We start from the raw sequence: 27646 nt of genomic DNA, 5'->3' as shown, positions 1-27646 counted from the left end.
TAATATTAACATTTTTGTTTGGAAAATCGCAAATGTACAAAATCGAGTTTATCTCCAATACCAATAAACAAATGAAAAGCTGCAAAAACATCTGCACATATGTAATTTATTCAGTTAACACAGCAATCTAAATTAATTAAAAAAAAAAAAAAAATTGCCAGTCAACCAGCACATACTTCTGATGGTTTGCAAAAATATCACTTTATCATTGTTATCGAGAAAGTTCCTAAATATGCATGAAGTAATTTTTTGTGAATATCGCTCACCCTTAGAGATGGTGGTCAGCCATATATTCCCCAGAGCTAAGAGTGTGGTTTAAATGATTGTTTCAGGTTAGTTTCAGGGTAAGAACAGATCACTAAGTTCATCTTTTCCAGGAGCGTGGGTGTCTGCTGGCCAACGAGGACACGCCCCCCACGTCGGATGAATCAGGGAACTCAGATTCGAATGCTGACTCTGAGGACGAGCAGTACATGTCCGTGGAGAAGGCTCGCAGCTACGACCCTCCTCCGGTCTCCAGGCCTGACCGTTCTCCACGCTCGCCGCACCCTGATGTCTGCATGGTCGACCCTGAGATGTGCCCCGCCAGTCCAGACACGAAGAAGAGCGGCGGGGACGAGGACAAGCCCAAAGTGCTCAAGGTAAGATCAGATCAAGATTAAGATCATTTAAATGCGCATTATGTGACTTTTTATGCAACAAAAAAGTTGACATTAGTGCGAGTTTGACATGGAGCCTTTATTTTCTATCACGGTGGCCTCTGGGACCCTTTAGGATCCATTGTTTTAGGGTTTCTGGTTGGTTTTCTGGATAGAATGTGTGCTTAACCAATGGAGATGGTTCCATCAGCAGTCCTAAAACCAATTGATCCTGGAGCGTCATAGAGACTAGTGATGTGAAGTTCCATTCATTTTACTAACTCGAGTTAGAATGAATCACTCACCAAAGTGATTCGGGTGTTTTGAGTCATTTGATCCAGTGAGTCAGTCTAACGTAAACTACTGTTTAAACCAATGAAAAACTGTAGTCTCCACACATGGTAAATGGACTTATATAGTGCTTTTCCACCTACATTAGGCACTCAAAGCGCTTTACAGCAAGGATCCACTCACCCATTTATACTCTCATTCATACACCAATGTACGCAGACACTGGGGGCAATGTGGGCGAAGTGTCTTGCCCAAGGACACAACGACAGTGTGCACTTTCAGGAGGTGGGATTCGAACCCCTGACCTTCCAATCACGAGACGACCCGCTCTACCATCTGCACCACCGTCGCCCCACATAATTAAATCCATTAATAACCACTGTTATTTATTGAAAAAAATAAAAATAAAATAAGAAACACTGTGATTTGATTGTAATGTGAATGTGAAACTGGATAAGTAATATTTTGTGTAATCCATGATTACTCTGCCTGAACAACAAGTTTGTAACTTCCTGTTTCAATCCAGCGCACCAAAATATAAACACACAGCTCGTCTCATTGTCTCATTGATTAGTTCAGCAAGTACTTGCAACATTACAAGAATAGAATTAAATACAAACATCTTAAGTGTTTTGTCTGTTAATAGTTAGGCAGGAAGAAAGATGAACTAATGAATAAGATGGTGCTTTTATTTTGGTGTGCTGGATCGAAACAGGAAGTCACTTCTTGGCTGGCGTTGCTATGATTGGAAGTTATGCATAGAGCATATTGTCCACTCCGCTTTATTTACATTTAGTGCGAGGCTAGCTTAGCCAGGAGTTAGCGTGAACCACAGAGTGATTCGTTCTCCCAGTTCATACTATTTAGTTGGTCACACTCACTCACTCACTCAATAAATCTACCTCACATACTACATGTAGGGGGTTATTATTATTTTGCCAGCTGGGGCAAAAGAAACGACTTTCTTCAACCCAGTTAGTTGCTCCGTGGGAAAACGAGGTAGGGACTGAGCCAGAACCACAGTGATTCGTATTTCATTCACCGCTCGTACAGCTCGTACTAGCAGGCGCGGGCAGGCAGGACGGAGGACGGGGGGAGGGGGGAAGTAGTTACAAGTTGTAAACACTAAGCTTTTGGTTTCTGTGTTCAAACGAGCTACACACGCGTAATGTTAGAGTGTCATGGGCGGGCGAGTTAGTGAACGAGTTAATGGAGGCAGGGAATCACGACTCCTGAGTCAGTGAAGTGAATCTCCAGTTTTGAACGATTCTATACTATTTTCCTTCATCAAAGTCATAGTGTCTCATCTGTAGCATTTCTATCAGAAATCTCCCCAAAAAAACTCCACAAATGTTTTCATTCATCGTTTATGTCAGTGAGAAGGATTGTAGGGCATCTGACTCATAATATTTTACTGTCTGTAGAAGAAGAAGTTGACGAAGGGCTCAGGGAAGTCCAGCTCGTCTCCTGCTCGCCGTAAGAAGTCTCCGATGCCTCGAAGCGGAACGTCCACCAAGAAGAAAGACCTGGAGAAGAGTTCACGTGCTTCAAGAACCTCAGACCGAGAAGACGAGATGTCGCGCGCCTCGTCCAACCTCAACAAGAACAAGACCAGTAAGAGACTAGACTTAACCTCAACAAGAACAAGACCAGTAAGAGACTAGACTTAACCTCAACAAGAACAAGACCAGTAAGAGACTAGACTTAACCTGAACAAGAACAAGACCAGTAAGAGACTAGACTTAACCTCAACAAGAACAAGACCAGTAGGAGACTAGACTTAACCTGAACAAGAACAAGACCAGTAAGAGACTAGACTTAACCTCAACAAGAACAAGACCAGTAAGAGACTAGACTTAACCTGAACAAGAACAAGACCAGTAAGAGACTAGACTTAACCTCAACAAGAACAAGACCAGTAAGAGACTAGACTTAACCTCGACAAGAACAAGACCAGTAAGAGACTAGACTTAACCTCAACAAGAACAAGACCAGTAAGAGACTAGACTTAACCTCAACAAGAACAAGACCAGTAAGAGACTAGACGTAACCTCAACAAGAACAAGACCAGTAAGAGACTAGACTTAACCTCAACAAGAGCAAGACCAGTAAGAAGCTAGACTTAGCCTCAACAAGAACAAGACCAGTAAGAAGCTAGACTTAGCCTCAACAAGAACAAGACCAGTAAGAGACTAGACTTAGCCTCAACAGGAACAAGACCATTATGAAGCTAGACTTCCCCTACAAGAACAAGACCAGTAAGAGACTAGACTTAACCTCAACAAGAACAAGACCAGTAAGAGACTAGACTTAGCCTCAACAAGAACAAGACCAGTAAGAGACTAGACTTAACCTCAACAAGAACAAGACCAGTAAGAGACTAGACTTAACCTCAACAAGAACAAGACCAGTAAGAGACTAGACTTAACCTCAACAAGAACAAGACCAGTAAGAGACTAGACTTAACTCCAACAAGAACAAGACCAGTAAGAGACTAGACTTAACCTCAACAAGAACAAGACCAGTAAGAGACTAGACTTAACCTCAACCAGAACAAGACCAGTAAGAGACTAGACTTAACCTCAACAAGAACAAGACCAGTTAGAGACTAGACTTAACCTCAACAAGAACAAGACCAGTAAGAGACTAGACTTAACCTCAACAAGAACAAGACCATTATGAAGCTAGACTTCCCCTACAAGAACAAGACCAGTAAGAGACTAGACTTAACCTCAACAAGAACGAGACCAGTAAGAGACTAGACTTAACCTTAACAAGAACAAGACTAGTAAGAGACTAGACTTAACCTCAACAGAACAAGACCAGTAGGAGACTAGACTTAACCTCAACAAGAACAAGACCAGGAAGAGACTAGACTTAACCTCAACAAGAACAAGACCAGTAAGAGACTAGACTTAACCTTAACAAGAACAAGACCAGTAAGAGACTAGACTTAACCTTAACAAGAACAAGACCAGTAAGAGACTAGACTTAACCTCAACAAGAACAAGACCAGTAAGAGACTAGACGTAACCTCAACAAGAACAAGACCAGTAAGAGACTAGACTTAACCTCAACAAGAGCAAGACCAGTAAGAAGCTAGACTTAGCCTCAACAAGAACAAGACCAGTAAGAAGCTAGACTTAGCCTCAACAAGAACAAGACCAGTAAGAGACTAGACTTAGCCTCAACAGGAACAAGACCATTATGAAGCTAGACTTCCCCTACAAGAACAAGACCAGTAAGAGACTAGACTTAACCTCAACAAGAACAAGACCAGTAAGAGACTAGACTTAGCCTCAACAAGAACAAGACCAGTAAGAGACTAGACTTAACCTCAACAAGAACAAGACCAGTAAGAGACTAGACTTAACCTCAACAAGAACAAGACCAGTAAGAGACTAGACTTAACCTCAACAAGAACAAGACCAGTAAGAGACTAGACTTAACTCCAACAAGAACAAGACCAGTAAGAGACTAGACTTAACCTCAACAAGAACAAGACCAGTAAGAGACTAGACTTAACTCCAACAAGAACAAGACCAGTAAGAGACTAGACTTAGCCTCAACAAGAACAAGACCAGTAAGAGACTAGACTTAACCTCAACAAGAACAAGACCAGTAAGAGACTAGACTAAACCTCAACAAGAACAAGACCAGTAAGAGACTAGACTTAACCTCAACAAGAACAAGACCAGTAAGAGACTAGACTTAACTCCAACAAGAACAAGACCAGTAAGAGACTAGACTTAGCCTCAACAAGAACAAGACCAGTAAGAGACTAGACTTAACCTCAACAAGAACAAGACCAGTAAGAGACTAGACTAAACCTCAACAAGAACAAGACCAGTAAGAGACTAGACTTAACCTCAACAAGAACATGACCAGTAAGAGACTAGACTTAACCTCAACAAGAACACGACCAGTAAGAGACTAGACTTAACCTCAACAAGAACACGACCAGTAAGAGACTAGACTTAACCTCAACAAGAACACGACCAGTAAGAGACTAGACTTAACCTCAACAAGAACACGACCAGTAAGAGACTAGACTTAACCTCAACAAGAACAAGACCAGTAAGAGACTAGACTTAACCTCAACAAGAACAAGACCAGTAAGAGACTAGACTTAACCTCAACCAGAACAAGACCAGTAAGAGACTAGACTTAACCTCAACCAGAACAAGACCAGTAAGAGACTAGACTTAACCTCAACCAGAACAAGACCAGTAAGAGACTAGACTTAACCTCAACAAGAACACGACCAGTAAGAGACTAGACTTAACATCAACAAGAACACAACCAGTAAGAGACTAGACTTAACCTCAACAAGAACAAGACCAGTAAGAGACTAGACTTAACCTCAACAAGAACAAGACCAGTAAGAGACTAGACTTAACTCCAACAAGAACAAGACCAGTAAGAGACTAGACTTAACCTGAACAAGAACAAGACCAGTAAGAGACTAGACTTAACCTGAACAAGAACAAGACCAGTAAGAGACTAGACTTAACCTCAACAAGAACAAGACCAGTAGGAGACTAGACTTAACCTGAACAAGAACAAGACCAGTAAGAGACTAGACTTAACCTCAACAAGAACAAGACCAGTAAGAGACTAGACTTAACCTCAACAAGAACAAGACCAGTAAAAGACTAGACTTAACCTCAACAAGAATAAGACCAGTAAGAGACTAGACTTAGCCTCAACAAGAACAAGACCAGTAAGAGACTAGACTTAACCTCAACCAGAACAAGACCAGTAAGAGACTAGACTTAACCTCAACAAGAACAAGACCAGTTAGAGACTAGACTTAACCTCAACAAGAACAAGACCAGTAAGAGACTAGACTTAACCTCAACAAGAACAAGACCATTATGAAGCTAGACTTCCCCTACAAGAACAAGACCAGTAAGAGACTAGACTTAACCTCAACAAGAACGAGACCAGTAAGAGACTAGACTTAACCTTAACAAGAACAAGACTAGTAAGAGACTAGACTTAACCTCAACAGAACAAGACCAGTAGGAGACTAGACTTAACCTCAACAAGAACAAGACCAGGAAGAGACTAGACTTAACCTCAACAAGAACAAGACCAGTAAGAGACTAGACTTAACCTTAACAAGAACAAGACCAGTAAGAGACTAGACTTAACCTTAACAAGAACAAGACCAGTAAGAGACTAGACTTAACCTCAACAAGAACAAAACCAGTAAGAGACTAGACTTAACCTCAACAAGAACAAGACCAGTAAGAGACTAGACTTAACCTCAACCAGAACAAGACCAGTAAGAGACTAGACTTAACCTCAACAAGAACAAGACCAGTAAGAGACTAGACTTAACCTTAACCAGAACAAGACCAGTAAGAAGCTAGACTTAGCCTCAACAAGAACAAGACCAGTAAGAGACTAGACTTAACCTCAACAAGAACAAGACCAGTAAGAGACTAGACTTAACCTCAACAAGAACAAGACCAGTAAGAGACTAGACTTAACCTCAACAAGAACAAGACCAGTAAGAGACTAGACTTAACCTCAACAAGACCAGTAAGAGACTAGACTTAGCCTCAACAAGAACAAGACCAGTAAGAGACTAGACTTGCAGAATTTGAGTTGAAAGTGCTGCAAAGTCCTTCACTATGCGGGACCTCAACAAAACAAAATAAGTTAAAATGGTCACGTTTTCAGAATGTATTTAACTAATGTGGCCACTTTGACATTTGTGAGATATTTGTTTAGACCAATGACATTTTTTCAATTACACACTCAAATGTCTTTTTTTGTCTTTCTTTTTTAAAATAAGTCGATGTTCCGGAAACAAGACTCCCTGCACACGCCACACACACTTAAGTCTAAAATGTCATTATTTCTAACCAAACTTGACTGACTCCGAGCACTGGTGATGAGAGAAAGGACTGAGTTGTATCGAGGCCGTCTCTCAGAGGAGAATATTTTTAGAGCCATTGGAACCCACTGAGCCGCGAAACTACCAAGATCTGACCCAACGGAGTCTGACAGGAACTGGCTCTACAGAAAGATCCCAAAATACACACTTTGACCTCTGGCTAAATAAGTAATACGCACTAGTAACTTTAACAGCTGTGATCACGACAATCTGCCGTCATTTTGATTAAAGTCTGGAAATATTTAACAAAACATGAACCGTTTTCAATCTGCTTTTCTATGTGTGGACTGCCATTAAGTCTTTTCATACGCTACTGATTTTTTGCCTCCAGGTCCCCAACTGATTTTCCATGTTTCTGTAATTTAAAAAGTCAGGATCCTGACGAGGCTCCGCAAACACGACCACATCTCCCCGTCCTCCCTTCATTGGCTGCACATCCATTGCATAATCCTCAGAATCCCGACACATCACTGGCTGCTGTGTCCTTCACTTGATTTTAATTCGCATTTTCAAGTTTTGTGAGGGAAACACAGCATATTGCAATTCAAAGTCTTATTAAGGTTCATTTGCTCACTTGAGGTGTTTTTTTAATTTATTTTATTTTAGTAGGAAAGTGTTTATATGTTTTTTGAAAGATGAAAAACCGATAGCATAAATGTGATGTAAGCGAATACAAAGAACACGTCACTGTTTGCAGACTGAAGAGTTATGTATTGTGGGTGCTTAGCTTGGCGCCTTTGCTTTCCATCCCGATGGCCTCTTGGATGCTCCAGGATCAGTTGTTCTCTTGGGTTTTTGGTAGGTTTTCACTGCTGATGGATCTGTCCCCATGATTACAGACAATCCATCCAGAAAACCTACCAGAAACCCCAAAAATAACTGCTCCTGGAGCGTTCTAGAGGCCACTAACTACTACAACTAATATGTGTTTGTCGTCCTCTCGCAGGTTCTCAGAAGTCGGTCTCTAGCCCCGCCCTCGGCTCTGGCCCCGCCTCTGGGTTCCCCGTCTACGTGGACTTGGCGTACGTCCCCAACCACTGCAGCGCCAAGAACGTGGACCATGAGTTCTTCCGCCGGGTGCGGGCCTCGTACTACGTGGTGAGCGGTAACGACTCTGCCAGTGGCGAGCCCAGCCGCGCCGTGCTGGACGCTCTGCTGGAAGCCAAGGCCAGCTGGGGCTCCAACCTGCAGGTGAGGAGCGTTGGCCACACCTGCACCATACAACCAGGACGTCTTTAGGTGCAGGAAAAGTGAGCACTCAAAAGTAGTGTGATAAAGAATAAAGACTGAATGAATGTCCAAACTTCAAGAAGAACTCCCAATATACTTCAAATTAGACTGAAATATATATCATCTGAACAGTACAAAGCTCACATTAGACAATAAATAATCAATCAGCTCATTTTCAAAGCCAGGTGAGCCAGTCCTGAAGATTGTTGTTTTCACCAGTTCAGCGAGTGTTCATGTGCATTTTCCAACTGCGGAAAATGTTTCCCCCTGCTCCAGAGGACCACATGAAGCTGCAATACAATTCTAATTTTCCGAGTTTCACCTGTATGAAGAAAAACCTAGTCTTACCTTTGCCCTTTGTCCTGTAAACAGAATCAATGAATTTATTTGAATATGTCCATGTTCAAAGAGATAAAACTATACTCACTCATTTTAACAAATTACATATCCAAAAAAGAATAGGAAGAAGTGTAAACTTATTAGTCCCGTCCCTTCCTTCGTAACTCACTTCTTTACTGCATTGTGTCTCCTTTTATCCATCATCTGATTCACAAAGCTTTAAACTAAGTCTTAAAATCCTTGTTAACTTACTTGAAGAGATTTAGGAAAGATTTATTAAAAATCCTTCGCACTCCTTTTTTCATTTTTGTTCTTCAGGTGACTCTGATCCCGACCCACGACACGGACGTGACCCGTGACTGGTATCAGCAAACGCACCAGGTCCAGACTGACCTCAACGTGATGGTGCTGGCCTCCAGCTCCACCGTGGTCATGCAGGACGAGAGCTTCCCCGCCTGCAAGATCGAGTTTTAGAAAGATCTCCACCAAAACTACCACTGAACAAATAGACGAGAGCTTCCCCGCCTGCAAGATCGAGTTTTAGAGTCACCTACAACCAGACCTCCACCTTTCGGACCTCCACCAAACTACAAGACGAGAGCTTCTCCGCCTGCAAGATTGAATGTTAAGAGCACTTACAAACGTGAAACTCCACCAAAACCCCCAACGAACTGGACTGTAATACAACAAATCACGAGTCAAGAGCTTCTCCACTTGTCTGCAACACTGGATTTTTTGAGACATCTCCATCCAAGACCTCCAGTGCGAGAGCTTCCTGACCTAGAAAATCTACTTTTAAAAGTCAAAACAAACAAACCTTGAAAAATTGGCGCCTCAGCCAACAGGACTGTCCTCAACCCGGGGGAGCGCTGATTGCTTCCAAATCCACCGAATAAGACCTACAAACATCTGAATGGACCACACCTCCACTGCATCATAATATACAAAATACTGATCAACTAGAACTATCTCGGATTCAGAGCTTCCCCCACCTCCGAACCTGGAAGGAGAGAAAGAGAAGATCAAGAACGACCTCTAAAAGTTGGGGAAACATCTGCCCGGACGAGTCCATCAGGCGAGAGCTTCTCCCTGACGTCTCAAAAGTCTCTGGAATGAATGTCTGACCAGACTTGACAAAAAAACCTACACCATATGGACCTTCTACCAAAACCGGTGTGATTCCTGACCACAGTTTCTCCTCCTGGATCCTGCCTAAAGCTTTTACCGGACCTTTCCACGCCAGACCAGACCAGACCAGACCGAAGTGGGATAATGAGGAGGTTACGAAAATGCGTGATCTCCGATGTCTTAACAGAAGCTCGTCCCACACTGGTCCATTGACATGTTCTGAAGAAAAGTTTAGTTTAAAACTCGTCTTTAGTTCATGTTAGTCTAAGTTGATGGGAGACGAGTCTACGAAATATAAATCAGTTATTAGAAATAGGTTTTTGGAATGTTTTAGACCTTGTTTAGTCCAATCATTGTTCTGAGAAATACTGAAGCAAGAGCTCATTTGCGCCTACCCACAATCGCTAAACTCACGGGTTCCAGGAAAGTAGGGGTTTGTCAAAAGTACAAAAAGTGTGGTGTAAAAACACACTCAGCTGCAGTTTAGGCTGAAATTGTACAAAAAATGTTCTGCTCAAAAGTTTGCGGTTGTGTCCAGTTTGCTTTTGAAGAACAACATTAGCCTCATTGGAGGAAATATCCACAGATTTGTGTTGCGTTTGTGGAAGTGACAATATAATATTTGGTAAGTATTAAGGCATTGCATTTGACTTCCTGCTCCTTGTAGAAACCCTGATTAATCAGTAATAGCTGATAAATTTGTTTATTACTAATTTAGTCTTGGAGCTAGTCTTCAGATAGAAATCCAGTTCAGCTCTCGCTAGGTTATAGTTTTGATGACATAGTGATTTGCCTGCGATCAAAACTTGTTTTTCCTTGGACCAGTGTGGACCAGTGTGGCCCAGACTGAGACCCGGCTTAGACCCTTGAACCCGGACCGGACTTTTGTATCCCATAATATCCATCTCTCCATGTTCTTTTTTTGCTTCTGCTGATTCTGCTGAAAAACTGGTTAAAGGCTAAAAAAAAAAAAAGCAAAAAAAAAAAGCACAAGAGGTGACCCGACGACTGGCAACGTCACTGGGTTTTTTTTTTTTTTTAGTAGATCTATTTTTTATGATTTTCTGCTGATGATGTATTGGAGCGCTGCAAGCCCCGCCCACATCATAACCAGCGCCGGTTCCAGGAAGTAGGAATCCCTTGTGTTTGTTTGACTTGAAAAACACTGTTAATGTTTTAATGGAGCCCTTGAAGCCAAGAAACAAGGCAAAATTTGAAGTTGTCCACATTTACTTTTAGTTATATTCAAAGAGTGACATTGCATTTATTTTTATATTTTAAAAAGATCCCCAAAATCCCCTGCTGTAATATTTTATTGGATCCAAAATGTCACAAAATGAAGGCTTATATTAAAATATCTTTCCATGAACACGATTTTATCCCTCAAAAAATATCTCCCATATCTCCAACTTCAAAAAATGTCTTATTTCCGTATGAAAACATGAAATGAAAGTTAACATTAATCAGTAATCGACGGCAAAAGTCTAAATAAGACTTTTCCCTGTTCAGGTGTTTCGTCTCGCCTTATATTTGGTGAAAAGTCCATGAGAAAAGTGAAAGGAGGATTAACTTCTTGGAAACCGGCGCGGGTTTTCAGAGACGATGGGCGTGGCCTGCTGAGCTGCATTCGTCCAATGAGAAGTTGCTTTTCTGTATCAAAAAAAGGGCTCGGTCACAGACGCAACGCGGAAAACAATCGTATTAAAGGAAAACGCATTATGTCTGTCCAAATCGTATGAAACACATGTTCAAACCCGCCCATGATGTCCCGCACAGCTTTGTGCTCATGATTATCCCAAATTCTGCTTAAAACATTGATTACTTTTGCATCTAAAATCCTGACCGGTTGGAGGGAACACTTTGCACGGAGACTGAAGCATGTATTTACTTTCTGCTTTGACGACCCTGCATCCTTTCAATCATAAACACAGTGTGTCAGATGCCCTCCCGTCCTCCTTGTAGAGCTGCATGATGAGGAGAAAAGGGCAATGCGTGGGAAAAACTAGCTATGGGACAATATGGCAATTTTGCAATATATCGCAATATTCTGAGGCACAGTGCAATACTCTATATGCCGATATCAAAACTTCTGAGGACAGTATTTAGAATTATAAATAAAATGAACAGTCGGTCCATTTTCAACACTTATTGATGGATATATCAATATCAGAAGGCCACAACATTATGTTTATGATTCAACAAACCTCATGATTGCTTTGTCATTGGACGCTGCTAAAGCCTTTGATTGTGTTGAACTGGACTATTTGCTCAAAACATTGGCTAAATTTGTCTATGGCAATGATTTCATTACTTGGATAAAGACTTTATAAATGCCTAAATGCTTGTGTTTTGACAAATGGTCTCATATTTGACCTGTTCGAGCTCCAGAGCTCTACTAGGCAGGGGTGCCATTTGAGTCCCGGCCTCTTTGCGAAAACAAACTATTGGCTCAAAAGTTTAAAAAACATGAAAACAAATGTGAATTGTTAATATATGGAGAGTGTAAATTTGTCATTTATAAAGCAACAATGTTGTAAAAAAAGGTTACAAAGAGTGAATGTTTAGAAATAGTGATATATATGGCAGGTGATAATGTGAAATATATGGATTATCGCTGTTTTGTATCCTATCGCAAGGTAAACAGAGGTTCCCGCCCTTAAAGTGATAGTGTGTAAGTTTTCAAAGTGAGGGCAGATAGAGTGAAATTTAAAAGTATAACAATCACATTTCTCCCCTCTTTAATCAGAAAGCCCTTCTTAGTTTGCAAAATGAGGAGAGCAGGAACAGGATTTTCAAAAGTTAACGATCAGGCTCCTCCCACTGCCTCCTGATTGGACCTGACAGGCTGTTTCACAGGAAAAGCTTGTCTCATTGGTCAACGTGGGAGGATGCTAGACTCTGATTAGTTGCTGAGATCTGGGAAGAATAGTAAATAATAAACCTACATGATTACTTCCTTAACATCAAAATGCAAGACCAGGTGGTTCATTTTGCACATTTCCTTTTACTGCACATTTGTAAAACATGTAGACTTCCAGACTATCACTTTAATGAGACTAAACCATTTTAACAGCATCGACACAACTCCTTTTTTGTTATCAAATTGTGTCAGATGAAGACCATGGGGATTCGTGGGAGATATGGTGGCTCCTGGGGTATGCAGATTGCGTCACCGACAGATCCCCCCCCCCCCGCGCTGCGATGTGGCCGAGCCCTTCCCCGGCGAACACTCCGGAAAGTCGACGGCGATGGATTTGGTTGTGTACGTATAATAATCCGAGTATTCTGCGTTAGATTAGCCGTGTGTCGTGGTCTGCGCAGTTCTCTCCTCCTACTCTTCTTCGAGCACTTTCTGCGTCCTAACTCCTCCCCCACGCCTCCTGGACCCTTGCCCCGCCCCCCCCCCTTGTGTCCTATAGCCTAATATTATAAAGAATGTACTCATACGCGACGCCTTTCATCTTAAACAGATATTAAAACATATGAATGAATCGAACCTGAGTCTGGGCCTGTTTTCTTTGCTCGCTGTTGTGTTGTGTCGTCGTGAGTATCGTTAAGGATTTATCGATACTACGACTCAAAATAATACTTCTTATAGATTTGAAGTTGTTCCAAGTTGTAGGTAGAATTATGCTGCGTTCCAGGCAACTGGTAACTGCGATTTTACAACAGAAAAAACTCATGTAAACAAAAGGGCTAATGCTAGGATAGTTAATAAGATGCTAACGTTATACTTTCTTCACATTTTTTCACTTCTTTGTTACATTTTTTTTTTCCTGATACTGGTTTAATGATACTTGGTTTTCGATACAGATCCTGAACGATACTTTTTTTCCGATACCTATACGTAAAATATGTGTCGTCTCGAACCAGAGAAGAGAACAGAATCCGAGTATGGTTCGTTCTTTGCTTCTTTTTTTTAAATTTCAAAATAAAATTGAAAAACATAAATCATTGGTTTGTTTGATAGCAAAATTAGTAAATTTAAATAAAACAGAAATCTATATAACAGACATTTTTCTTATTTCTTGGTTTAGGGGTTATGCGCTTCCGGTCACTGTATTAATGAGTAACGGTGTGGAGCGTGAGCACGAGTTGAGGACAAAAACCTCAGAAACAGGAGCAGGTTCTCTGGACGTCAACACGTCTTTGTGAAGAGTGCGAGGCCGGCTACCTTCAGACTTGAACTACGCTCCATTCCACTGCATATCGCTCAGGATCGATCTCAGTCTGGTGGTTGGAGCCCGGTGCTCCACCTAAAGTGATTTTTATAGAGTCATTTTGTAATCAGGGCAGATTCACCTGGCTGCCCAAAGATTTGAGTGGGTGCTCCAGCCACGCAGCACCCACGGGATCGACGCCTATGTCCACATGCGCTTCTAGTGGACAACTTGGCCTTCCTGGTGGAGACATGTCCAGATCCCATGGCTGACCCATTGCTCCTATGAAAACAGTGACCGGAAGTCGTTAGCACATAAACCCTAAACCCAGAAATAAGAAAAATGCCAGTTTTATAGATTAAGGTTTTTTTCAATTTCCTCCTTTTGTTTTCAAATTATAAAACAAACCAATGACTTTGATTCTTTAATTTTAAGAATGAACCATACACTGATTCTTAATAATAATAATAATAATAAATACTTAAAGGGACTATAAGGAGTTTAAAAATGTTAAAATTACAAGTTCCTCCGTGTCGTAATGTGTAGAATGAGCTCAGACCTGTTCACCACAACTGCCTCTAAAATCCTGCACTGTCACTAAGAAAGGTGTTAAAGCAGTACTAAGTAACGTGTTTATCTTAATAAATTCTCCCCGTAGTCCCTGTGGAGGTGATACAAGTGTTAATGGGATGATTGGAGGGTCTTTCATCGCCCCCTGGTGTCTCTGGCCAGAAAACCATGTTTGCAACTAGACTGCCCCCGGTGCGGAGAAAGCAATACACACTAATGGAATCACGAAGAAGAAGCTAACATGCTAACGGGCAAAGCTAACTGCGGGCTAACGTCACTTTAAACAGTATTTACAGCTAAGTTTGAGTGAAAAAAAATATTTCAATTGTATAATTGGATGCACAGTAAACCTCTCTCCCTTCGCCTTTCCTGTCAGCCTCGTATTTACTCTCCAAGACAATTAATAAATAAAAAAATCGTAACTTGCTACTACACCTGCAGTTGCGCTTATGGCCTCTAGGGGGAAGTTACTTAGTACTGCTTTAATTCGGGTCTGAAGTGCCGTCATGCACGAGCTTAATATAGAGGCTGCAGTTACACGTATGACCTGAGGTGGCAGTAGTGAGTACATAATGGCCTACTTGCATCTAGCCCCTTTAATAATAAATGTGTGTCATTTATTTGAGCTGAAACAACCAAGTCATTTCCTTTAATGCGTCCCTGGACCTACAGTGTCAAACATTTGGATCTAAAGATAGGTTTTGTTCAGTGCCTGCTTTTGATCACTTTATTTTTTCGATTCCAGTAGCACCTAAGGTTTTTTTTTTTTTTTTCGATACCACACTGGTATTGTTAAACAGTACCCAGCTCAAATAATGTTATTAGACTGTGGCCAAAAGTAACGTTCACTTCACTGGTGCATACGCTCCTCAGCTGTCTTCATCGGTATCTCGGACCACTCTGATCATCTCCGAGTTTACATGCTGTAAATAAACACTCCCAGCAGATTCAAGGCATTTTCCAAGTCGGAGGTCGGAAATCTACCAGTTGCAATGTCTGGACCGCAGCATTAGCCTGAGTTTAGCTCGAATGCCATAGGTTTCACTTTCAAACTAATGCCTTGAAACTAAAAACCTTTGTTGAAAGTCTTTGCTCAAAGCGATGGAGCTGCCTGGTGGAAGGAGATTCTGGATGCAGCTGTGTGTGTCGAATAAGCTACTAGATTAAACCACTTTACAATTTGGAAACGTGAATTCTTGTTTTCCAAGGAAAGATTATTGTACCATGAGACTAATGCAAAAGACAAAACTGATTCAACGAAAGGTCTGTAGAATAAAGTCATAGTGGACAGTCAACATGAATGCAAATAATGCAGTATTCTTTGAAATTCAGTTTCAGTCGGTGACTTTCCCACATTGGACAAATTCATCTTCATAACCAGTCTAATTGTCTTTAAATCAGCATGTTTGCCCTTGATTCGAGCTGGAAAGTATATGATCTGCCATAAATGTATTTTGCACATACAAATCTAATTCCACGGGCAGATTATTTTTACTTGACAAGACAGAATTACTGCACTCAAGGTCAAATATTCCAGTCACTGTCACATTTTGCAGTACTATAGTGAGAAACCTCTGTGCTCAGTCAAGGATGCTCCTGCTGGACACCTGTCGCAGACGCATGGGACGTGTCACTGCGTGTGTGTGCGTGTGTGTGTGTGTGTGTGTGTGTGTGTGTGTGTGTGTGTGTGTGTGTGTGTGTGTGTGTGTGTGTGTGTGTGTGTGTGTGTGTGTGTGTGTGTGTGTGTGTGTGTGTGTGTGTGTGTGTGCGCGTGTGTGACGCTGCTGCAGTGAGTCAGCGGTTTACAGCTGTCACTGCGCCCTCTGCTGGACACAGGTGGGACTACGACTCAGGTCAGTCGATGAGGGAGATACATTTTATCACTATATGTCACGAAGAACACCTTTATTTGTCCCTACATCGAAAAAACAAAACAATGAACTAAAGTCACAACTATTCAAACAGATGTTCGTTAACGTACACTTCGATATACAGTGTGAGAGAATAAGCGGCAGATAATAAAGAATAAAGAATGAATATAGGCCCACAGTATGAGTGACTACACAGGGAAGTTCATGTCTCAGGGCCCACACTTTCCATTGGACACATTGTAATCCATATGATCGCAAACTTAAGAACCAGATCCTCGAAGTCTGATTCAATTCAATCTGTTCATTAAAATATTAAAAACATGCAGGGGTGGCTATAGAAGGTCCTGGGTTCAAAACCCGGTTCAGAGCCTGGGATGGGTTATATGCCTCTAACTTTGGTGCCAGACCACAAGAGACTTGTAACAAGCAGGGCTGTTTTATAGTCCACTCTCTGAGCAACTGATACCAGAGCAGTGGACTAATGTGGTATTTCCTGGTTCTAGTCTAGTCTCCAGTCCAGGGCTGCGTCTGAAACCATCAGATTATTATAACACTAGCAACTAATCCTTAACCTTTCATGGAGTTTCATGCAGTTAGTGAACTAGAGCTTCAGAGCTGCTTTGTACAATCTGACTGTCCTTACCCAGGGGAAGTGACATCATCAACAGCTGTTTTTCTTCTTCTTTAAAGTTATCGGTGGAGTGCAGGCCAAACAAAAGTGCATGTCGTCCCCTACTGTACAGCACATAGCTAGGCATAGGATGGCACATAGCTCCTAATCACCGGGGAGTTAGCACCAGAGGTCCCTATGCTAAAGTGACTATGATAGTTAGCATTGAGGCTCCTCCCCCTAACTCCTTCCTAACTGACAGACCAATTCGGACGCTTCTTATCATGGCGGACGCTGACGCACATCCGGTTTGGCGTAAGAGCTCTTACCAATCTGCTCTTTTCAGACGCAGCATATTATCGCGGGGGGCTGACATTGCTGTAATACCACCCCCTGGTGGCCAGGGGCGACTCCAAGAGACACATGGCAGCATTGATTCTAATGGGACTTCAAACGTCCCAAGAATGGCCTAAAAGTCTGGCCTAAAAGTCTGGCCTAAAAGTCTGGCCTAAAAGTCTGGCTCCACAGAGTTTTCCTTTTTCTAAAAATCGCTATGACCCGTGTGACCACGCTCGGGGAGGTGAAATATTTTCAACCTCGCTGGTTTTTGTTTATCAGCCCGAAATTTGGAAGCATTTTCAGTGCATTGACTGGCTCCAGAGCCTGTCAATCAAGCTCTGGAGCTCTGTGGAGGCTCCGCCCACCAGGAGACAGAGAGGCCATTAAAGTTCACACACGACTCGGGAACCTTTATAATGAATGGGGCTGAATGGGACCCGCTCATCTTTATTATATTATATCTGTGGGACTGGAGCAGCAGCCTCTGGATGTACAGGCGTGAGCTGCCGTTACGTCAGGACAGCACTTCTCATTGGTCCTCAAGGCGGGGGCTGACATTGCTGCGATACCACCCCCTAGTGGCTATAGGAGCGACTCCAGGAGGTTTGCGTGGAAATCAATACGAGCGATCGCTGTTATTGTTTACTACCGCAATTTTCGCCGGATGTTTTGGTGAATGGTCGGCAACAGCTGATGCATCCAGGCCTCAAGTTTCAAGTTTCAAGTTGAATGGTTTTGTATAGCCCAATATCACAACAGAAGTCGCCTCACAGCTGCACCAAACATTAAGGCAATTAAACAGAGCAATAAATATGACAATTAAAAGTTCAGGTGAATCCAGGCAAATATAATGTCCAATAGGAGGTAGCGACGAGCGGCGTGGGCGTCCCCCGTCCTTAGACTCTCCAGCACGGCAAGGAAAAACTCAAAAACCCGGCAGGAGAAAAGAGAAACCTTGGGGAGAACCACAGAAGGAGAGATCCACTCCCATGGACGGACAGGCTGTAGAGACCCAGGGCCGAAGGATCCCTCAGCAGACGGGCCAAGATCACAGACCGTCCAGTCCTCAGATTCCAGAATGCAGGTTCCTCCGTTCACCCAGGTTCCTCCATTCGATCTAGACAGCCTCTAACTCGGTTTTATAAAATGACAGATCTGTTACAGTGCAAGAGAAGCAATGCCCTGTTTATGGACATTGTTTTTTGCTGATTATAGGATTTTAATAAAATGTTTATCAAATATGAAAATGTAAAATGCCGACCACGGCCAACGGATGTGACGACATCGCGATCGCTCGTATGACGACTCTCCTGTCAAAAACAGCTGAAAGCCTGTCTCCTTCTATCGCCTTTATTGTTTCTAAAAATACAGTTTATTCCCTTGACAACTCTGAGAGGAGTGAAATATTTTTAACCATGCTGTTTTTTTTTGTTATTCACTGTTTGACTGACAGGCCCTGGCCACTAAAGGCTTGTTGCTGTTATGGAAACTCACGGGGCGCAGTTCCCGCCCTTTTGAGTGTATTTTGAGAGAAACTATACAGATACTTAGGCTACTTAATATTTCCGAGTGTTTTTTCTACTGATTTTGTGGCACTGAATAAAACATAAAGAAACAACTGTACTTTATGCACTGTATTTTTTCCACGCTTATTTTTAACATAAACAAACAAACAAACAAACTAAATAATTTTGATGGTTTGATATCCACATCATTAAAATGAAAATAAAATAAAATAAACTTTCCATAAATTCAGTGTTTAATAATACCTTCCTGTTGTGACGCGTCTCCAGCTCCTCCGCGCGCGCGTGTCTGTGCATGCGTGCGTGCGTGGGTTCTCCATCGCCCGCACGTGCTGCTCCACGCCCAAAGTCACGAGGCTCGAACTGGACCCTGCAGGCGGACCGGAGCCGAATCTGAGCCGAGTCTGAGCCGAGTCTAGACCCGAGTCCAGGTAAGAGCCAGGTCTGACGAGCACGCGCGTTTAGGACAAGGACCGAGCCCGCGCACGAGGCTGCAGAGATGCTATACGAGCCTTTTGAAGGGTATGCAGATGGTGTCACCAGGCGAGTCAAGTGCGTGATGATGGAGCTGTTACTGTGACGTTGAGGACTCGGTGTAGATTCTAGATTGTGGAGACCGGGGAAAGGCCTCTGTGCTAATACATGCTGTAGCTAATGAAGGACACGTGACCTCATTGTCATGCCTGTTTGTGGATCAAGTATTTTTGCACTAAAAACGTTATTACACATTTCAGTGGATCAGCATTCATATGACATCACAACTCTGTACAAAGCAGTGTACTACTAAGTACAGCAGAGGAGGGTAGTACTCAGATACATTTACTCAGGTACATGTACTTGAGTAACTTTTTGAAGAAATTGAAATTCTTAGAGTAGTTTTATTATACAGTACTTTTTACTTACTTGAGTAAAAGTATTTCTTACTTAATTGTTTCTTTTCCACTATGAGTAACTATTTAAGCAGCTTTAAAGTAGATGTAGTTCGTCTCGTGCTCCTTGTTCTTTAGAATCATTTAGTTTTTCAATATTTTCTGACATTTTCATGGAATTGTCTTTGGAAATATCATGATTTCCACAGGATTTTATGGAGTCATTGAAAATAAATCCTCAGACTTTTTCACTCAAACAGTTACTCAGTTACTCACAATACTCAAGTGACAGTTTCTCCAAGTACTTTTTTACTTTTACTTGAGTGATTATTTTGATTACTACTTCTTGCTTGTAGCCTACGTCAGTAAAAGTAAAAAAGTAAGTAAAATAATTTCAAAGTAATCCTTTTACTCAAGCACAAGTAAACAGTAGTGATCCAAATAAGTACAAAAGTAAAAGTACTTGAGTACTGTGAATGCTGAGTACTTTGAGAGTAAAAGTCTGATTTATGAGAAATAAAAGTTGTAATCATGTGAAAATCCCCATATTTCCAAAGAAAATACCATCAAAAATGAATTAAAAGTATATATTTCCAAAGATAAAGGGGCACAAAACACAATACTTCATTAAAATACTCAAATAGGAGTAAAAAGTACTGAGACTCTTAATAAGTATGGTTTCTTCAAAAGGTTGCTCTTGTACTTGTACTTAGCAAATGTAAGTGAGCCGCCTAAACAAACAGCCTATAGTTTAGAATAGAGTGGGTGCAGATAAGAAAATGCTGAACTTGGGACTTGGTTTATGGTTTCTGGTTTATCTTTGTAATGGCTGGATCTACAGTGGGAGTGAATCCTGTGGAATGTCTCACATTTCTGCCTAAATGGGTCATAAATGTGGTCGGATCTTTATTAAAATCATAACAATGAGTAAACAGTGTCTGCTTAAACTAATACCACCCAAACATTTACATTTTATCACATTTTTATTGGCCATAACATGTAAACATTCACAGGACGGGGGGGCATAATTGAGTACACCCTTGGATTGAGTAGCTGGTTGACCCTCCTTTGGCAGCGATAACTTCATCCATCCTTTAAAGTTGTTTTTAACGTGTCTAAAGTCCAATGCTTTTCAATGGGGAAACCAGCGGCGACATGGAGGTACTACAGCAATGGCGGCCCCTAGTGTTGTGGGCATAAAGCAGAGCAGCCAGCGCCCATTGGTTAGAGAGCAATGGATGGAAATTAGCTTAATGCTACAACCAGGCAATTTACATTAACATGCACTGTCCCAACCCAATAAAACAAAACAAAAAATGTGTTTGTTTGTTTATTTATTTATCAGGACAGTGCACAATTACATTATACTCAAGGGCAAAGATGACCGTACCAGACTGTAGCTTCTCAAGCTCATTTCTATATGTAGTCCTTAGGGGAAAGTGTCATAAATATATACAGTGCAGTCAGGGTCAGGGGTCACTCATCAGCATCACATCCATAACAGATCACTCAGTCTCTTATTACACTTCATCCTCATTATCATCATTATCATCATCATCATCATCCTCATCATCCTCATTATCATCATCATCATCCTCATTATCATCATCATTATCATCCTCATCATCCTCATTATCATCATCATTATCATCCTCATCATCCTCATTATCATCATCATCATCCTCATTATCATCATCATTATCATCCTCATCATCCTCATTATCATCATCCTCATCATCCTCATCCTCATCATCATTATCATCATCATCATTCTCATTATCATCATCCTCATCATTATCACCATCCTCATCATTATCATCATTATCATCATTATCATTATCATCATCCTCATCATTATCACCATCCTCATCATTATCATCATTATCATCATCATCATTCTCATTATCATCACCCTCATCATTATCACCATCCTCATCATTATCATTATTATCATCATCATCATTATCATTATCATCATCCTCATCATTATCACCATCCTCATCATTATCATCATTATCATCATCATCATCATCATCATCATCATTCTCATTATCATCACCCTCATCATTATCACCATCCTCATCATTATCATCATTATCATCATCATCATTATCATTATCATCATCCTCATCATTATCACCATCCTCATCATTATCATCATTATCATCATCATCATTATCATCATTCTCATTCTCATCATCATCATCATTATCATCCTCATCCTCATCATCATCATCCTCATCATCATCATCATCATCATTATCATTATCATCATCCTCATCATTATCACCATCCTCATCATTATCATCATCATCATCATTATCATCATCATCATTATCATCATCATCATTATCATCATTATCATCCTCATCCATAGATCACTCAGTCTCTTATTACACTTCATCCTCATTATCATCATTATCATCATCATTATCATCATCATCATTATCATCATTATCATCATTATCACCATCCTCATCATTATCATCATCATTATCATCATTATCATCCTCATCATCCTCATCCATAGATCACTCAGTCTCTTATTACACTTCATCATCATCATCATCATCATCATCATCAGCAGCAGCAGCAGCAGCAGCAGCAGCAGCATCACATCCATAACAGATCACTCAGTCTCTTATTACACTTCATCATCCTCATCACCATCATTCTCATCATCCTCATCACCATCACCATCATTCTCATCATCATCATCACATGTAAAAACACAACAATAAGCTAACCCTTACATTTTGTGTCCTGATCATAAAAGTCCATAATCATAGTCTACATTTTACTTACCGCTTAATAACATCTCTTGGAGCTGATGCTGCAGCTCTGGTTCTCCCTTTACTTCTTTACTAAAGGTTCTGAAATCTTTATGCTCACAATTTCTGAAGGAAGCTCGTTCCATTTCTTAGTGCCTATGTATGAGAATGCAGACTGAGTAAATTAACTTTTGCATGTTGGGATACTACACTGCCCCCTGGTGGTAGCTCTCGTTACCCTTGTAGCGGTATCTGCTGTTTGGTGAACAAAAGCTTTGAGTGGAGGTGGGGCCCGGTTATGAACAATCTTAAAGACCAGCTGTACTTGAGCGAGTGAAACACAGTTATCAAAGTTTAGCATTTCAGATTTGTTCAGTGTGTGACAGTGATGGTATTGTTGGCTTTTTTGGTCTCATGGCGTTAAGGAAGCTTTTGGCTGCTTCTGTAGACAGGGAGCGTGGTATATTTTTGAAGGTGGCCAGGTTGTACTTAAAGGTTTTTATAAGGTTTTTAACATGTTTATTGAAGCTAAGGGTGGAGTCAAGAACGAGACCTAAGTATTTGTATTCTGTCACATTTTGTAGCACTTTCTCATTTACAGTTATAGTTGGATAGGGTACATTTTTTGACGTTGAGTGTGAGGTAGGAATCTTTCTCCATGGCAGTTGTACGTTTAGCTGCGACGTCTGTCATTTTTGCATTAGCATAAATTATTGTATCATCCACAAACATTTGTATTTTAACATTCTTGCACACTTGAGGCAAGTCATTGATGTATATTGTGAATAGAACTGGACCCAGATTGACCCCTGGGGGGAGGCCTGTGGTGCAGGACCTTTGCATGGACATACTTTGTTTTATTCGCACTGATTGAGTGCGATCGGACAGATAGGAAGTTAGCCAGTTTAGTGTGTTTACTGACATATTGTATTTAGCCAATTTCGAGAGCAGGGTTGCATGATTCACGGTGTCAAATGCTTTTCATAGGTCAGGAAAACGGCCCCTACCACCTCCCCTTTGTCTAAATGTTGCTTTATGTTTTCAGTGAGGTGACAACATGCTTTGTCTGTTAATGTTGTTTCTGAATCCAAACTGCATGGGATGTAAGAGTGTGTTTATTTCCAGATGTTCCACTCGTTGTCTAGCAACTACTTTTTCAATGGCTTTTGTTAAACCGGTAGAATGCTTATGGGTCTATATATATATATATTGGTAATGTTTGATTTATCACCTCATTTTATGTATTGGGATGACAATATTGACAATACATGACAATACATAAAATGAATGATTACAATTTAAAATGGGAGGCTCTTTAGAATGCTGTGACGTCCCATGAACACAGCCTCTTGATGGAGTATTTAGTTTGGAAAGTAACTGTGTCCTCTCAAAGGAAAGAGTAACTGTATCAGAGTACCAGAGTCGGAAGAGGGAGAGGGGAGCTGAATGCTGCTGCTGCACATGTGCACAACTATCGGGACGTTTTCCATCTAATCAAAGTACGTTAGGGTTAAGCTTAAGTTATGTCAAATTAGATACGAAGTTTAAACACAGTTACCAGACATGTTCTACGAGAAACTTCCGCTGGCATGTACAATGGTACATTCAGCTCTCCACAGAACACTGGGATAGTATTCTCAATGTACTGTCTGAGCAGGGCACATCTGTGGTGTTTCCATGGCAACAGAGGCTGACAGATATGTGTGTTTTTTCATGTAAAGCTCACACAGAACCTGATTCTGGTCTAATGCTGTAAAAAAGTAAGATTTTCTGACACAAAGGATCGGGGATATGGTTCGGGTTATTCATGTTTTCAGACTAACCGAGTCATATCTGTCTCTCCCGAGCAGAGTGTCTGACACACCCATCTGTGACCATTTCAACAACACATGCAACAACTGGAGCCATTTATAATCAAACAAATCTTAAAATCCCGTGAAAAAGCAGATAGAGCAGTGTGTTAAAAGTTCATTTGACTCTATTGGACAGTTTATAACTTTTATTTTCACAAAATCCACAAGTTTTATTGACGTTCGATCTTAAAACAGAATGATGCAACTTCATCTTTCAGATGGATATTTGAGCTCTTTTCTCAAATTAAGTGAAAGAAATCCATACATGAACCTTCTTTTTGTCCCGGGAGGATTTTAAAATGTCCTCTTGATGATTACGGGCATAAATATATCTTTTATATGTAAATTGGCCCCTCTTTCTTTGCCTGAAAATGACCAAGTTGCATACATTATATTTCAAGGGACAATGTTTCTGCTTGGACACAAAGATGACACAGCGCCTCTACTCCGAGTTCTTAGTAAGGGAGCGCAGGCACCCTGCGAAGAAAACTCATCTCGACACTTGTATCCGCGATCACGTCCCTGCAGTGTCTCCTCTTGACTAATCCAAGGCCCTGTCCGAAACCAGTCAATTGGTAAGAGGTCTTACGCCAAACCGCCAGCGTCCGCCATGACAAGAAGCGTCCGAATTGGTCTGTCAGTTAGGAAGTAGTTAGGGGAAGGAGCCTCAATGCTAACTATCATAGCCACTTTAGCATAGTGACCTCTAGCGGTCCCTAACCGGCGATTAGGAGCTATGTGCCATGATCCCATAAGCCACTGCACCAATCCCCCCACCCCCCTCGGCCCCACAGCTCACTCACATGTCAGTATGTTAAAGAGCAGCCTCAGTAAATTGCTTAAATGAAGGCAGTTTGTGCTTTTGCTTTCATTTATTAGAAACTTCAGCCACATGGCTAATTTGCTACTGTAGCTTTATGAAACAGCTGTTGAGATAAAATAACACTAAAGGGAAATGTGATGGCTCATCTGGATTTTTTTTCTCCTTAAATGTCTTTGTTTGGACACTATGTTGTTGGTGGACACTGTACAGTAGGTGGCGACATGTTGCCTGGCTCTGCCATACTCTTCCCTGTTCATTCCATGCAGGGAGTTAGTCTGGTCACGGAGCAATTGGAGCAGTTTGAAGGGGCGGGCCTAACGCGCGCAGATTGTCAGTGAAATAAACCAATTAGCGATTAGCGGACGTGACGACAGCTGTGTCCAATTAAACAAATATGAAGTGAATATAAACTCACGCGGAGAACGCGAGGCAAAATCCTTGACTACTTCATCCAATGATTAGTTTTGGCTGATGTTAACGTTAATTGAACTAAAAACATAGAGGTGCAGCGAGTGACGTAACCTTCTCATTTCTCTGTGACGGTCGTGATTGGTTCGGCTCGGCCTTAGCCGCCAATCAACAACTTGTTTACCGTGCGTGGCCAGACCCACCTTCTTTCGTGCAGAAAGAAGGTGGGTCTGGTTTATCAGGCTAGGCGACATGCACTTTTGTTTGGCCTGCACTCCAATAACTTTAAAGAAGAAGAAAAACTGCTGTTGGTGATGTCACTTCCCCTTCCCATGGGTAAGGACGGTCCAATTGGGCAAAGGCTGCTGAAGCTGCTAACGGCATGGAGATCTAACAGTTGACCCCATGAAAGGTTAAGGATTAGTTGCTAGTGTTAGTACTTGGAGGCTTAAATTTGAGGGTTTCGGACGCAGCCCAAAGCTCCATCTTTCTCCTTCATCTCTGGACCTTTAACTGCGCCTCGTGCAGGGGGCTTATCCCGGTCCACCAATCAGGGCCGTCCGTTCCGCCCGCCATACCCCTGCGGACCAATCACAGCGCTGGGTGTACGTTTTGCCGGGAGTTCTGGGGGTATGTTCGCTGAAGTCCAGGCATTTCGCTCGAGTGGGCGTGGTTCATCCTGGTTTCCATGGAGATTCCTGTGTACGACGAGGAATGACGGAGCTGATTTAAAAATACCAAGAAAATATTAGTTTCGGATCAGACCAATATTGAAATATATCATACAGTGATAGATCTATAGAAGAGATAAAGGTTTTATTTGAGCTATTCATATTCATGTGACTTTAAAATGTTTATTTAGTTTCTTTATTCCATTTATTTGAATGTTATTTTTTTTTTTACTTTGGTTAATGGATTTATATATGGAATTACATGCATATATACATTTATTAAGTTCGAAATTAATTCAGTTCTCTGTAGTAATTATAAAATAATAAAACAATTCGAGGGTCCGTCCATCCCCGATCGAAATGCCAAGATTTTAGCGAGTCCCCCTTCTGCACCACGCTGTAAATACACGTTTCTTTTCTTTTCTTTTTACCACCGGAACGACACAACACGTCCTTGTAGATGCATTGTACCTCCTGTCTGATGTGCTCGTGAGGCGGACTGGAGGTAAAGTACGAGTTTCTTGCTTTTCGCCTGTTTTCGGCTTCTGTTGTCTGTCTTGGACAAACAGCGGCTCGACTCACGCTGCAGTACCCGCCCCCCCGCACTCCTCTCCGGGCTATGTTCAGAGCAACACGTCGGTGCCTGCGCAGCGGCTGGAGCGCTCGTTCCTAAAGCGAAAGGGGGAGAATTGGAGTGGATATTTTGACATGAACTTTGTTTTCCGATTTTAAGCATCATCACTGTTCTGGGGCTGACGAGCTAACACCGGGAGGAGTGACGCAGTGGTAGCCGCCTCACGAGTGCTCCTTTTCGGCTGTGGTTTCTGCAGAGGACCGCTGCCTTTACGGTCCCATCCTCATCGAGCTCGATCAGCTCCACGTGGATACTCACTGGTGGCCCCTAAAACAAGCGCAATCGCCCGGATTTGAGGAGCCACAGGCGGGCTTTTATTTGGACTCGCTCACTGCGTTTCACCCTGAGCTAAGGCGCTAACAGCGGCAGAGGCTAACAGCTGGAGCCGCCCTCAGACGCTTGTTTTCCGGCCGCGTTTCTTCCTCGCTCCGCTGGGTTTCCTCAGAGCTGCTGGTCCTGGTGCTGTGGTTAAGTGAGTGTCAAAGATGTGACTGTGCGAGTCAGAGGGTTAAGTTTGAGGTATTCCCTGCACCTCTGTGTAGATGGCACACTGCATTTGTTAGTTTTATCCTGCACCTAAGTTTGTTGTAAATAACAGAGAACGCAGTCAGTATTTCATCTGTACTGTCGTCCTAGTTTGTTCCTTGTTTGTTCCTGGTTAAGACCTGTTTAGTCCGGTTTATTTGTTTAATTTTGATCCCAGTGGAACCCAAACTTTGACTTGCAAAGTTCAGCTGTGGGTTGGTCTAGTCCTGGGGAAGTTTGTGTCAAGGGCCGCTTTTCTCTATTGCCAAAACGCCAAGGGCCGAAACTCACAATTGTCGCCCAAAGTAAAGCAATTTTTTCCTAAATTTAGTTTTGTACATCATATATATGACCTTGCCGGAAATGTGTAAATATTTACTATATTTTCCACATTTTAGAGTACTTTATCACATATTTGAGCTCTGATTAATGAAATTATATTTCTTCAAAATCCTCTTGTGGGCCAAAGCTTTCATGCTGTCGGG

The 27646-nt window shown here is 41.7% G+C and overlaps 2 protein-coding genes across 5 annotated transcripts in view; both read left to right on the top strand.

Moving 5' to 3' along the window:
- map1aa (microtubule-associated protein 1Aa) overlaps positions 1–8904 on the top strand; it is a 47785-nt gene extending 38881 nt beyond the window's left edge. The window contains exons 6-9 of the mRNA XM_079555504.1: positions 378–641; positions 2354–2543; positions 7784–8028; positions 8725–8904. Of these exons, the coding sequence (XP_079411630.1) occupies positions 378–641; positions 2354–2543; positions 7784–8028; positions 8725–8880 (855 nt within the window). The 3' untranslated portion in view covers positions 8881–8904. The remainder of the gene's footprint in view (positions 1–377; positions 642–2353; positions 2544–7783; positions 8029–8724) is intronic.
- Positions 8905–18858: 9954 nt separating this feature from the next.
- Positions 18859–27646, top strand: part of tp53bp1 (tumor protein p53 binding protein, 1) — a 40496-nt gene continuing 31708 nt past the window's right edge. For 3 of the 4 annotated variants that reach the window (XM_079555091.1, XM_079555092.1, XM_079555089.1), the window contains exon 1: positions 18859–19038. The gene's annotated coding sequence lies outside the window, so the exon portion shown is untranslated. Of the gene's footprint in view, positions 19039–26570; positions 27109–27646 lie in introns of those variants that run through there. The other variant, XM_079555090.1, reaches the window with a different exon arrangement.

This window comes from Gobius niger (assembly GCF_951799975.1).
Source record: "Gobius niger genome assembly, chromosome: 4".
Classification (NCBI taxonomy): Eukaryota; Metazoa; Chordata; class Actinopteri; order Gobiiformes; family Gobiidae; genus Gobius; species Gobius niger.
This window is presented reverse-complemented; position numbering and strand designations above follow the sequence as displayed.